The 15,816-nt window shown below is 40.8% G+C and overlaps 1 protein-coding gene across 1 annotated transcript in view; it reads left to right on the forward strand.

The window, feature by feature from the left end:
- The window catches only part of iars1 (isoleucyl-tRNA synthetase 1), a 126,146-nt gene extending 110,562 nt beyond the window's left edge, over window positions 1–15,584 (forward strand). Inside the window, exons 32-34 of the mRNA XM_056252535.1 lie at window positions 1,039–1,182; window positions 5,626–5,778; window positions 15,275–15,584. Of these exons, the coding sequence (XP_056108510.1) occupies window positions 1,039–1,182; window positions 5,626–5,778; window positions 15,275–15,354 (377 nt within the window). The 3' untranslated portion in view covers window positions 15,355–15,584. The remainder of the gene's footprint in view (window positions 1–1,038; window positions 1,183–5,625; window positions 5,779–15,274) is intronic.
- The last annotated feature ends 232 nt before the right edge of the window (window positions 15,585–15,816 follow it).

Consider the following 15,816-nt stretch of genomic DNA (forward strand, 5'->3'; position numbering starts at 1 on the left):
GCCACTTTCTACCGTCTCGGTCTCAGTGAACTTGAACGCATCACATAAATGAACCGAAACTCTGCGTATACTCGCCTCACAGACATGAGAAATATATCTATAGAAAGCTTGAAATGTCTACATTTGAATAAACAGATTCCAATGGAAAATAAATATTCTCCGATTATGTAATCCGTATGAAATGTTCACTACTGCGGAGATGACGAGTCAGCATCGTCGGCTTAATCTCTGCAGCAGAAAACACAGAAAACATTACCAATAAATTATTAAAATGTTTAGATGGTCTCCTTCAGTTTTTTCACAATCATTACGTTTTCCGGTGCAAGCTTTATGTGTGCATTTGTGCGCTGATTAGGCTATATGTATTTTATATAGGCAATTAAAGGCGCATTATTATGATTAATGGCTTATTAATATAAACGTGCTATGAGTGTCAACTAATGGCTTAAATGAACAACTATAGTCGACTAGAAAAATCTTTAGTCGAGGGCAGCCCTACTGTACAGTCAAACCAAAATCTATTCAGACACCTTCAATGTTTCTAACATTATCACAGTTTATTCGCTATAGTTTAGAAAAGAACTCAGAGTGATCAAATCAGTGGATATTTCACTGTTAGACTGTCTCACAGATGAATTATGTTGAATATCTGTCACCTGTTAAATTTAACTACACAATTAGATAATACCAGTTTAGCTCAACCAGTGACCAAGCAAAACATGATCAGGTCAAAGTGTCTGAATCATTTTTGGTCCCAAATTTTTACTGGTAGTCACTTAATGAAGAATTTTAGGGTATAATATGTCAGTTATTTTATTTTGCTGTCCTCACTTACATAAATGAACTATAGTGTCCTGCACCCACTAGTAAAAAAAATATACAAAATTATATCTGGTGTCTGAATAATTTTTGGTTTGACTGTATATAGGGAAACCAATTGAAACTCTTACTGAATGACTTCATCCTCTGAAGGTGCTAGAAGCCCGTGTGTGATCAGTCAAGTGTGTGTTCAGTCAGGTGTGTGTTTGTCTCTTCCAGCGCTGCGTGCCGACGCTGATCTGATGTCTCTGAGCGGGAAGACGCTGACGGTGACCTCGGGTTCGAGTCCTGCTGATGTGAGCAGCTCAGACTCTCTTCTGTGTCCGTACGTCAACCTGAAGCTCATGAACGCCAGTCCAGCGGGTGAGCTTCACTCTCCACTCACTGACACACACTGAACGTTCACTCTTCTCTCACTGACACACACTGAACGTTCACTCTCCACTCACTGACACACACTGAACGTTCACTCTCCACTCACTGACACACACTGAACGTTCACTCTCCACTCACTGACACACACTGAACGTTCACTCTCCACTCACTGACACACACTGAACGTTCACTCTCCACTCACTGACACACACTGAACGTTCACTCTTCACTCACTGACACACACTGAACGTTCACTCTCCACTCACTGACACACTGAACGTTCACTCTTCACTCACTGACACACACTGAACGTTCACTCTTCACTCACTGACACACACTGAACGTTCACTCTCCACTCACTGACACACACTGAACGTTCACTCTTCTCTCACTGACACACACTGAACGTTCACTCTCCACTCACTGACACACACTGAACGTTCACTCTCCACTCACTGACACACACTGAACGTTCACTCTCCACTCACTGACACACACTGAACGTTCACTCTCCACTCACTGACACACACTGAACGTTCACTCTTCACTCACTGACACACACTGAACGTTCACTCTCCACTCACTGACACACACTGAACGTTCACTCTCCACTCACTGACACACACTGAACGTTCACTCTCCACTCACTGACACACACTGAACGTTCACTCTCCACTCACTGACACACACTGAACGTTCACTCTTCACTCACTGACACACACTGAACGTTCACTCTTCACTCACTGACACACACTGAACGTTCACTCTTCACTCACTGACACACACTGAACGTTCACTCTCCACTCACTGACACACACTGAACGTTCACTCTTCACTCACTTACACACACTGAACGTTCACTCTCCACTCACTGACACACACTGAACGTTCACTCTCCACTCACTGACACACACTGAACGTTCACTCTCCACTCACTGACACACACTGAACGTTCACTCTTCACTCACTGACACACACTAAACGTTCACTCTTCACTCACTGACACACACTGAACGTTCACTCACTGACACACACTGAACGTTCACTCTTCACTCACTGACACACACTGAACGTTCACTCTTCACTCACTGACACACACTGAACGTTCACTCTCCACTCACTGACACACACTGAACGTTCACTCTGCACTCACTGACACACACTGAACGTTCACTCTCCACTCACTGACACACACTGAACGTTCACTCTTCACTCACTGACACACACTGAACGTTCACTCTTCACTCACTGACACACACTGAACGTTCACTCTTCACTCACTGACACACACTGAACGTTCACTCTCCACTCACTGACACACTGAACGTTCACTGTCCACTCACTGACACACTGAACGTTCACTCTCCACTCACTGACACACACTGAACGTTCACTCTCCACTCACTGACACACACTGAACGTTCACTCTCCACTCACTGACACACTGAACGTTCACTCTTCACTCACTAACGTTCACTCTCCACTCACTAACGTTCACTCTTCACTCACTGACACACGCTGAACGTTCACTCTTCACTCACTGACACACACTGAAAGTTCACTCTTCACTCACTGACACACACTGAACGTTCACTCTTCACTCACTGACACACACTGAACGTTCACTCTTCACTCACTGACACACACTGAACCTTCACTCTCCACTCACTGACACACACTGAACGTTCACTCTGCACTCACTGACACACACTGAACGTTCACTCTCCACTCACTGACACACACTGAACGTTCACTCTTCACTCACTGACACACACTGAACGTTCACTCTCCACTCACTGAACGTTCACTCTTCACTCACTGACACACACTGAACGTTCACTCTCCACTCACTGACACACACTGAACGTTCACTCTCCACTCACTGACACACACTGCACACACTGAACGTTCACTCTTCACTCACTGACACACACTGAACGTTCACTCTTCACTCACTGACACACACTGAACGCTCACTCTTCACTCACTGACACACACTGAACGTTCACTCTCCACTCACTGACACACACTGAACGTTCACTCTCCACTCACTGACACACACTGAACGTTCACTCTCCACTCACTGACACACACTGAACGTTCACTCTCCACTCACTGACACACACTGAACGTTCACTCTTCACTCACTTACACACACTGAACGTTCACTCTCCACTCACTGACACACACTGAACGTTCACTCTTCACTCACTGACACACACTGAACGTTCACTCTCCACTCACTGACACACACTGAACGTTCACTCTTCACTCACTGACACTCACTGACACACACTGAACGTTCACTCTCCACTCACTGACACACACTGAACGTTCACTCTCCACTCACTGACACACTCTCCACTCACTGACACACACTGAACGTTCACTCTCCACTCACTGACACACACTGAACGTTCACTCTCCACTCACTGACACACACTGAACGTTCACTCTTCACTCACTGGCACTCACTGACACACACTGAACGTTCACTCTTCACTCACTGACACACACTGAACGTTCACTCTTCACTCACTGACACACACTGAACGTTTACTCTCCACTCACTGACACACTGAACGTTCACTCTTCACTCACTGACACACACTGAACGTTCACTCTCCACTCACTGACACACACTGAACGTTCACTCTTCACTGACTGACACACACTGAACGTTCACTCTCCACTCACTGACACACACTGAACGTTCACTCTCCACTCACTGACACACACTGAATGTTCACTCTTCACTGACTGACACACACTGAACGTTCACTCTCCACTCACTGACACACTGAACGTTCACTCTCCACTCACTGACACACACTGAATGTTCACTCTTCACTCACTGACACACACTGAACGTTCACTCTCCACTCACTGACACACACTGAACGTTCACTCTCCACTCACTGACACACACTGAACGTTCACTCTTCACTCACTGACACACACTGAACGATCACTCTTCACTCACTGACACACACTGAAAGTTCACTCTCCACTCACTGACACACACTGAACGTTCACTCTCCACTCACTGACACACACTGAACGTTCACTCTTCACTCACTGACACACACTGAAAGTTCACTCTCCACTCACTGACACACACTGAACGTTCACTCTCCACTCACTGACACACACTGAACGTTCACTCTCCACTCACTGACACACACTGAACGTTCACTCTTCACTCACTGACACACTGAACGTTCACTCTTCACTCACTGACACACACTGAACGTTCACTCTTCACTCACTGACACACACTGAACGTTCACTCTTCACTCACTGACACACACTGAACGATCACTCTCCACTCACTGACACACACTGAACGTTCACTCTTCACTCACTGACACACACTGAAAGTTCACTCTCCACTCACTGACACACACTGAACGTTCACTCTCCACTCACTGACACACACTGAACGTTCACTCTCCACTCACTGACACACACTGAACGTTCACTCTTCACTCACTGACACACTGAACGTTCACTCTTCACTCACTGACACACACTGAACGTTCACTCTTCACTCACTGACACACACTGAACGTTCACTCTTCACTCACTGACACACACTGAACGATCACTCTCCATTCACTGACACACACTGAACGTTCACTCTTCACTCTAACACTGAATGCCACATTAATAGGCAGCTTTACAGTGTTGAAACTCCATTAAGCCTTCCAAGACCCCTCACCTCGGCCAAATCATACACACTGCCGTTTAAAAGTTTGGGATCGGTACATTTTTATTGTTTTTAAAAGAAGTCTCTTTTGCTCACCAAGGCTGAATTTATTTAATAAAAACAGTAATAAGATAGATAGAAGATAGAAATAAAAGAAAACAATACTTTTTTTCAGCAGGATTCATTAAATTGATCAAAAGTGACAGTAAAGACATTTATAATGTTACAAAGGATTCTATTTCAAATAAATGAAATAAAACTTTCTATTCATCAAAGTATCCTGAAAAAGATCCACAACTGTTTTCAACATTGATAATAGTAAATAAATGTTTCTTCAGCATCAAATCATCATATTAGAGTGATTTCTGACGGATCATGTGACACTGAAGACTGGAGTAATTATGCTGAAAATTCAGCTTTGATCACAGGAATAAATTACACTTTAAAATATATTCAAATAGAAAACAGTTATTTTAAATTATAATAATATTTAACAATATTAAAAATAAAATTTTAATATAATAAATGCAGCCTTGGTGAGCAGAGAAAGATTTCTTTCAAAGACCTTAAAAATCGTATTGATCACAAACTTTTAAACGGCAGTGTACATCTTTCACAAAGATGCATTTTAATAAGCTCAGAGAAAAATTCATCCAATATGGCGAGAGAAATGTTGACTGTGTGTTATTCTGGTGTGTGTGTGTGTGTGTTTTTTCCTGTAGAGTGTCAGACGGGAGATGTGGCCACGCTGCTTTTAATGAACCCAGCGGGTAAAAACGCCTTACTTTACCCTGATCTGCTGTGGGAAACTGCGAAAGTCTTCGGTCTGAGAGGAAGGAGACTGATGCTGTACGTGAATGAAGAGCTTACAGAAGGTGAGGAACACGTGATCACACATGATAACAACGTGCAGTTCACTCAATCTGTACTCCGCTTGTATGGATATGAGGAATAAATCTCCACACGTTCATTTCACAGAACCCTTTAAATCACCATACTGACATTCAACACCAGTGAAGTTTTGTTTGATGATGCCACAGCAAAAACACACTCCTTTACTTAGAAAGTGAAATATTAATATTAATCCTAGCGAAACTGACCGCTATTACTAAAATGTGACTCAGAAAAAGGGCTTGATTTCATCCATCAGGATTAATGTCAGCAAGAAAGTCATTTCATGCATCGATTCAAGTAAACATGAAAAAAAAAAAATATGAATGAAGTCATCAGTGTATCTGACAGCAGCATCCATCATTACAACGTTCAGATATTAGGATACAGAAGTCTTCACATACTGTATGCAATAGACCTGCACGAGTCTGGATGAACTGAGATCATGATTCTGAATAGACAACTGAACAAAATAACATAATTTACTGTAAGTTCGGACAAAATGTTAGTTGCTGCAGTCGATTTAAAAAATATTTATTTAATTTGAATTAATTTGTTTGAAACATTGGTTAGAATGAATGGTTCAATTACTTTCTCATAAAGACTTGACTTGTTTCATTACTGGATGAATCAGCGTTTTTGAACGAATGTCTTGTACTGAGGTAGTGATCAAAATAGAGTAAATCAAATAAAGACTGTATTAATTACATTGTTACACCAGTAGGTGGAGACAAACACAAAGGTCTTAAAAAATACTTTTTTTTTATTGAATCATTCGGTCAAGATAATTCGACCAAAAACGCTGATTCATCCAGTAATGAAACAAGTGAAGTATTTATGAGTGAGTCATTAAATCATTCACTCAAGAGAGTTGGTCAAAAACGCTGATTCATCCAGTAATGAAACAAGTGAAGTCTTTATGACTGAGTCATTAAATCATTCATTCAAGAGATTCGGTCAAAAACGCTGATTCATCCAGTAATGAAACGAGTGAAGTCTTTATGAGTGAGTCATTAAATCATTCATTCAAGAGATTCGGTCAAAAACGCTGATTCATCCAGTAATGAAACGAGTGAAGTCTTTATGACTGAGTAATTGAATCATTCGTTCAAGAGATTCGGTCAAAAACGCTGATTCATCCAGTAATGAAACAAGTGAAGTCTTTATGACTGAGTCATTAAATCATTCATTCAAGAGATTCGGTCAAAAACGCTGATTCATCCAGTAATGAAACGAGTGAAGTCTTTATGAGTGAGTCATTAAATCATTCATTCAAGAGATTCGGTCAAAAACGCTGATTCATCCAGTAATGAAACGAGTGAAGTCTTTATGGCTGAGTATTTGAATCATTCGTTCAAGAGATTCGGTCAAAAACGCTGATTCATCCAGTAATGAAACAAGTGAAGTCTTTATGAGTGAGTCATTGAATCATTCAGTCAAGAGATTCATTCAAAAGCGCTGATTCATCCAGTATTGAAAACACAAAATGTTTTCGTCAAAAATGACCGAAGAGCACAAGAGGATTAAACAAACACAACACGTCTTTTCAAAAGCATAAATAATCTATTTTTAATTAAACAGTCAACTGATTATATATATATAATATTTTGCACTACAAGCCACTCAAGTAATAATAAGTTTTTATCAGTGAATTGTCTACTACTCAACAGTATTTCTCTGCTGGTAAATGGAATGCAATTCCAAATATAATATAAGCTCTAAAATTACTCAAAGAAGATGCACAAACAGGAAGATAATATAATATACAGCAATATTTGGTGAAAATATCTTAATATATAATACATAATAAAATCAATAATTAAATATTTAAGAAAAAATACTAAAAGGCTGTAAAGTGCTATAAAGCTTCCCAACGTTCTATTCTGAATTACAGTCCTTTTTCATGTTTGCTATTTGAGTTCTGAACAGTGCCATCGGTGTCCTATCAGTCATCAGTGTGTGTCTTGAGGGTTGGTTTACTGGGTCACACACACTTATTCCACCCGAGGACAACCTTCACTGTTGCTCTCCAGACCTTTAGCGTCACTTGAGCAGTAAATAATCCCAAACCAATTACGGTGCGCCGGGTTACAGCGCCGCTCTAATGCGGGGATGTGGCTTTCCTTCAGATTAGGGTTGAGCGAGAGGTCAAGGTCAATCTGTTCACCTTGAGTTATCAGGAAATTCTGCATAACACCGTGTCCTAACTACACGCGCCGCGCGATAAAATGCATCTTTTCCATGTTAATCAGAGTGTTTGTGCTAACCAGCCGCGACGGCGACACGCGACGACTCGGTTTTAGAAACGGTTTCATTTTTCTGCAACGTCGCGCTGGAACAACAAACACAAAGTGTGCCAATGATAATCTCAGATGCTGTTTATGTGCTTTATTTAATGTTAAAAGCGTGTAATGTGACTCTGAATATCATTTAGTGCTCGAGCTTTGCAGCTGTAAAAGCAACAATGGATAATTCCCCTCAGATCCTGAAATTAAACAAATGGAAACAAGAACGTTCAAACTGTGAACAAACAAGTGTATTCTTTGACAAAGATAGTTTTAGTAACTCAGTAGCCTGTGTGTTTTAATGATGTTTAAATGGTGTAATATTTGTGAATGTGATTATGTAGCCGACTTTCTTGCGAGTGCCGTCAGGATTACTCTCTGGTGCCGCCCACTCGCCACGAGACTCCGCCCACACGCTGCTCTGATTGGCTGTGGGTTTTGATTGATTTTGACGTATCTCGCAAATCACATTGCGTCTGGTTAGGACACGGTGTAACCGTAGAAATGTCAGGATATAAGAAGTTATGTTACACAGAGTGAGAAGATGCTCACTTTGAATATTGAATATTAACATACAACAGTGATTATGGTTTTACTGTGTTTGAAAAATGGTTCTGCAGGTCCTTTTGAATATCCCTTGCCTTTCTAGTCAGTTGTGATTAGTGAATAAAAAGCACATACATTTAGAGAGATTTATGAATTTATTGAGTGAAATTAGATAGGGATGCACCGATATGAATATGTTGGCCGATACCCGATAATTCTTTATATTCGAAAGCCGATAATCGATATTTTGGCCGATAAATCTAAATAAAAATTTATATATAATTTTTGAGAGACTGATTACAAAAACAAATGTCATCTGAAGTGTCTCAGCTGAAGGAAATAATCCATTATTTATCAGATTTAATATCTTCTTTCTGATATCTAATTATTTAATATATTTAATAATTCTCATATAAATTAACAAATATCAGCTGATACCGATATGGTGGCCGATATATTGTGCATAGATGTCACTGTGGATTGTGAGCAAGTTTTACCAGCAATATCTCACTACAAACATGTACAATGTCTAGACACGTTCATTTGACGGATTTGATTCCTGACTTCTTGAAGCTGGAAGATTTGGTTTAGAAAGAACCCGTGTGATCCACAGCAGATCAATGGTCCTGTGAAACATCTGGAAATGAAAAACTCATTGCCCATTTTTCCTCATTTCTTTTCTCATCTCGGAGCTAGAACACGTTTTGTCTGCAGACATCAGACTCGTACTGTTTGTCCGAAGCCGCACGGATCAGAAGAGAGTTTGTATTTGTTTTGTTGTTTCCTCTTTGTCGCCATCTCTGTTCGAAATCTGCAATTGCAGTTATTCGCGGAATTATTACCTCTACGTGAGTTGTAGTTCGACACAGCACAGCGCGGATGAACACAGTGTTTGAGGAGAGTGTGAGGCTGTCAGTCACCGCGCCGGTGTGGGTACTGTCATTCAGAATCACAGATTATTCTTTTTGGAAGTATGACCAACATAATAATTTTCACCGGAAAATGTCTGAACAAGAAAGAAACATCCACCTTTGTTCTGGTTCTGACATTGCAAAAATCGCGTATCATATCACGCATAACCGTGCAAATTATACTTTGTTCTCAAATTGTTAATGTTAACAACGTCAGCATTGCGTGACTACATGTAATGTCCTTCCGACATGTATCCTTGTTTTCGCATGGGTCCGGTTGCAGTCTCTTTTTTTCTGTAGCCATTCCGAAGTCCGAACGAAGTCTTTTGCGTTTTACAGCGGGTGAATCTGTTGTCACTGGTGATTGTCGTTTGAACCTTTCTGGATCCGCTATCAAATTAATACGTTTAATTATATCAAGTGCTGTGAGAAAAGGCTATAAATCTCCACCTCCAGCATCCTCACACGCAATATAGCTTATACTAGCCGAGACTCCTTCTTTATGTGTACAGATGTGTGTGTGTACAGATGTGTGTGTACAGATGTGACGTAATGACGCAAAGACATGCTCGAATCTCCCGCAGAAATCCACCAGCACCACTGGAATTAAATCAGTATTACAAGCTTACCGCTTTGAATCGAGCTAAGGCAAGCAGATAGCGTTGAACACTGGCTGGTTATGTATTTTCTCAAATATGTATTTTGGATCATTTTTAACCCAAAAAAAGCTATGGACTGCAGCTTTAAAGGAAGTGGGTCGTATCCCAGAAGCCTCTTCTGTTCTCTGAGACATACAGATGAAGATGGCAGATATTTGTCAGATTGCAGACGCCAGACTCCCATTGGGATGACCAGTGAATAATGAAACGTGTTCAGTTGTTTATACTGTGACTTGTGAAAAAAAACCAAATACGTTCATATACGCGTATATAGAGACTGAAATCACAGACACTGTGCCAGACATCGCATTCTGTGTAGAAGAATCTGTATTCGGGTTCGCTTTTGTGACCCATATAGAGGGTATATGCATTGACGTCACTTTCCCGCGGGAACACACTCCCTCATCCAGACTGAGTGGCAGAAGAGCTGCTGGATATAATGGGGGAAACTGCGAAAACACGAGTAAAACGAACAATTATCAGTTTGAAGTAAAGGTTGGAGTCAATATAGTGTTTCTTACAACTTATCAAAGATCCGGTGATCATGGATATTGACATGCAGCAGGAATCGTGTTTCCTGACATTTATATGAGCCTGATTTCAACGCCGGGGAAATACATAAAGCAAATTTGCCTGTGAACGCTTTATATAAATACAATATAGGTCTAAATCCATGTGATCACTCATATCAATGTTATACATATCCTTATATCGCCAGCCCTAAAACTTATGTAGTTTTTGTCAGTGTTTATTTAAAAACTTTATTTTATTTTTATTATTATTTTTCAATTATGCAGAATATACGATGGTGAGTATTTAATGGATGAGTTGTCAATATAACAATACAATATATGGGGTGTGATTTACCCCTAAATTCAGCATATTAACACACAATAGAAAATCAAATCCAGCTTTCTCTGCCTGGATTCCCAGTTTAGGTGTGTGTGTGTGTGTGTATATGTGTGTGTGTGTTTTTCACGTCATTCACGCTGAAAACCAATGCTGCCGCTCAGTGTTTCTGCCACTCAGTGTGTGTGTGTGTGTGTGTGTGTGTGTGTTTCTGCCACTCAGTGTTTCTGCCACTCAGTGTGTGTGTGTTTCTGCCACTCAGTGTGTGTGTGTGTTTCTGCCACTCAGTGTGTGTGTGTGTGTTTCTGGCACTCAGTGTGTGTGTGTGTTTCTGCCACTCAGTGTGTTTCTGCCACTCAGTGTTTCTGCCGCTCAGTGTTTCTGCCACTCAGTGTGTGTGTGTGTGTGTGTGTTTCTGCCACTCAGTGTTTGTGTTTCTGCCACTCAGTGTGTGTGTGTTTCTGCCACTCAGTGTGTTTCTGCCACTCAGTGTTTCTGCCGCTCAGTGTTTCTGCCGCTCAGTGTTTCTGGCACTCAGTGTGTGTGTGTGTGTGTTTCTGCCACTCAGTGTTTGTGTTTCTGCCACTCAGTGTGTATGTTTCTGCCACTCAGTGTGTGTGTTTCTGCCACTCAGTGTGTGTGTTTCTGCCACTCAGTGTTTCTACCACTCAGTGTTTCTGCCGCTCAGTGTGTGTGTGTGTGTGTTTCTGCCACTCAGTGTGTGTGTGTGTGTTTCTGCCACTCAGTGTGTGTGTGTGTGTGTGTGTTTCTGCCACTCAGTGTTTCTGCCACTGACGGTAGAGATCCACTTTTGTGACACGACTGTCGCGTGTTGTCGTTTATTCCTATGGGTGACGTCACGCGACTTTAACGCGTCCCAGGAAGGCGGCGCTTCATTTGGAAAAATGCTTCGCGTCAAAAATCTGGCCGATGCCCAAGTTTATGCAAATGAATTACGTTGAACGTGACGCGACTATCCAATGGAAGTAGAGCATATGGAGACTGGGGAAGTCTCTCGCAGGTCCTCTGTTCTAGACTGGCCGCTGGCTCTAAACCACGCCCATAGCGTTAAACTTGAGGAACGCCCGTCAAAGTACTAATGTGTGGAGGCGTCGCGACAACACGCGACTGTCGTGTCGCAAAAGTGGATCTTTACTGTCAGTGTTTCTGCCAATCAGTATGTGTGTGTGTGTGTGTGTTTCTGCCACTCAGTGTGTGTGTGTGTGTGTGTGTGTGTGTGTGTTTCTGCCACTCGGTGTGTGTTTCTGCCACTCAGTGTGTGTTTCTGCCACTCAGTGTGTGTGTGTGTTTCTGCCACTCAGTGTTTGTAACCACAGTCACTCAGGCCGATGTTGACGTCACACGCATAACCTCTATAAAAAGTATGTTTTATGTAGTATAAAGGTGTGTAGTATGAATTAAATCCAGAAGCTCACCAGAAGTAGTAGAACATCTGGAAACTTTTCACCTACTGTTTAACCCTCTGGGGACCAGAAACGCGCGGGCGCGTTTTGCTCGTTTTTTTTCACATAGCAGAAAAATAGACTTAAAGTACTACCATCATTTCTGTTCATATAGAGTTAAGAAATATGAGAAAATAATCTGTTAAATGTCTACTTTTTTTATGTGCCCACATACAATCGAAATAAAATATTGTGCTTTTGTAAAATAAAGAAAATAAACAGGGTGTGCGTTCTGCCTCTCGGTCACCGTGAACTTTTTTTCTGGAGCACGTCTCTAATCTTCAACACAACTCAGCTAAAACTATTCACCCAGCCATAAGCAATATATCTTTTAAATCATTTGAGTTTGTACTTTTAAATGATCCGATTCAAAACTAAAATTATTATTCTCCGTTTATGTCATCTATATAAAAAGAGAGACGTGTCAGCCCGTCTCATTATCGTTCTCTCAGCTGATTATCCCTGGTAATGTGACACGCCCACGGAGAGCACGCGCTATTCAAACGCAAATATGTGAAGCAACACATTGAGACGCGTTAACGCCCATAAACTCTGAAAACACACATTATTTTTTAGTCAGATTAATCTACTGTCGTCTTGCGCGGCTATATGAGGAACAATCCTGGGACACTTACCACTGGATTTATTTTCACTGCGAGGATGAACAGATTCAGCTGAGAAGTAAGTGTTTTATGCAAGTGCTTTGTTCTAATCGCGATATAGAATAACGTAGTGTCTGTAAACGGAAAAATAGCATACTGTTAAATGTGAATCGTGTGTGTGTGTGTGTGTGAATGAATGAATGAATGAATGAACGCACAGATACGCACTGTTACAGACTAAATAACAGACAACATTTCTCGTTTTGGATAAAGTTTTTACTCTAAAATAGACATCAAATAAGCTTTTTTAGGAGTTTCTGCTCATATGTTAAATATATAGTAGGCCTATGTTTTGTCAATAAACTAATCAACTAAGATGTTATAGTGTTTGTTCAAGCTATATCAAAATAATGAATCCTCAACTTTGAAATATGTATGATCAAACTAAGACATTTATGGAGAAAGACAATTTTCTTTTCAAGATGTTTCCAACTCTAACTTTGAACTGAAATAAAACCATGTCTATATGGTGAAGGGTGTGTGATAGAAGTGTCCAGACGTATGCACCCTGTATTTTCCTTATATAAATCCAAACAATCTAAAAGCCATTCTTTTTTAAATCTCCTCATTCTTTGTGCAAGGCTCCTGTAATGATATGGCCTGATAGCACCTAATAGGGCCATTATGGGAGGGTCTTTGTCTTTCTCAGGTGTGGAATGCCATACATATTAATGAGAGATCAAGCCTCCTGCATAAAGCTTTCTCAAACAAAACACGTCATTAAAAATGTAAAAGACTTTATTGACTTATCTGAATGAGTAGTCAGGATGATTCTCACATAGTTTTGGAGCAAATATTCTAGGCTATGTGATACAATTTTCAAAAGTATTGTGAAGAAATAATCAATATGTGTTTTGTGGTCTTATTTCAGCAACTTTTATTTTTATTTTTTTCAATAACCACGCATAAACATTATTCTATTAAAAATACAAACATGTACATACATGTTGCTCAGATATCATGGATGCCAAGTTTGTGCTATATAGAGTGAATTTACACCTTTGCCATTAACATGTTTATAAATAACTGAAAAAAGCACAAATGTCAGTGCATGTCAAAACATCCCAAGGGCCCCAAAAACACTCTGGTCCCCAGAGGGTTAAGCCAGGGGTCTCAAACTCAACTTAACTGGGGGCCGCTGGAGGTAGAGTCTGGGTCAGGCTGGGCCGCATCAAGTATCCCACAAAAAAATAGTATTCAAGAATTCCAAAAAAGGAGCACAACTGATCCAATCTTCTCAATCTTTATTATCAATGTTTCTTCTGAACTGTTCCTCTGAATTTGAACATTTCTTTCTGTACATGATTGGTTCTTCATGAGCTGTCCTTCTGACAGATGTACTAACTTTGTCTTTTCCTTATACACAACATCTTTGTGATACTTATATTTGCTCATGTCCTTTTTATTTTCTTTACACAACACTAATATTATATTGAATGTTTTTTTGGAAGGCACATTTCCTTTTATTATACTTAGAAAAACAATTATTGCTTTTGAAATACAAATATTTGCAGTCATGTCTGGCCGTCTTATTGAATTCTTTCTACACATGTATAGTGTCTCAGGCAAATTACTGACTTTGCACAAATCAAAGCAAACCTTCGTATCAACCTGTTGGCCACATATTACAAGCTCAAAATTATTATTCTCACATTGTTTTAGAGCAGGGTCTCCAACACGTCGCTCGTGAGCTGCCAGTAGCTCGTGGCCTGATTGGTGGTAGCTCGTCAAGGGGCCTGTTCACATATCGCGCTCACATATTTTGCGCGCTCAAGTTCGTTATTTCAAATGTAGGCGCGCGGCAAGCGCGCTCATTTTTTCCAGGCACAGTATGTTTGTACTTCGCGGTTGTCTATGACAACTATTGACAACAAACCCACCGTAAGCTGTCACGAGACTATCTATGGTAGCCCATAAGGGATAAAAAAAAACAAAAAAACGCGGCACACGCAACGACGGGCCGCACTAACATTAAACTTTAATGTCAAGTAGGGGGCTCAAATGGCCCGCGAGTTTGAGACCACTGCTAAGCAGGGAAATAATTGATTTCAGACTCGCTTAATTAGTACTAATGTTCAGGTTTTTTTTGCATTCTGTGTTTTCAGAACTGACGGCGTCCTCTCTGAAGACTCTGAACACGAAGACCCTGTATGTCAAAGTCCTTCCCACAACAGCAGAAGCGTAACCCGATCATCTGCGTCTGATAAAGGTCCTGATCACGTCTCTGCGTCCTGATGCCGCTGGTGTTCCTCGTGCTCTCTGGGTTTGCTGTTGGAAAAGGGAAAGAATGTGATGATCAGATAAATCAATGTTTGTTGATTGAGAGTATTGAAGATTCAGACACTTTCTGTAACTAGAGCATGTGGTGAAGCTTTTAAATAAACCTTTCGGTGCAAATAAAGCCTATGAATCGTTCATGTATTTATCATTCTCTTCAGAACGGCACTGCGATGACAAGGAACACGTGCATCCATACAGTGTGAACAAATGCTGTAAAAGTGTTTCTTAATGTATAGTGGTAGATCAGAGTTGAGGGTCTTAAACTCGCCCTCATGTCGTTTCAAAATGCATAAATGCACAAGACTTGATGTTATTTTTAATGAAACCCGAGAGATTTCTGTCCCTCTGTTGGAAGTCCATTCACCCA

Source organism: Rhinichthys klamathensis, unplaced genomic scaffold (genome assembly GCF_029890125.1).
Source record: "Rhinichthys klamathensis goyatoka isolate OS25496 unplaced genomic scaffold, OSU_Roscu_1.1 h1tg000095l_1, whole genome shotgun sequence".
Lineage (NCBI taxonomy): Eukaryota > Metazoa > Chordata > Actinopteri > Cypriniformes > Leuciscidae > Rhinichthys > Rhinichthys klamathensis.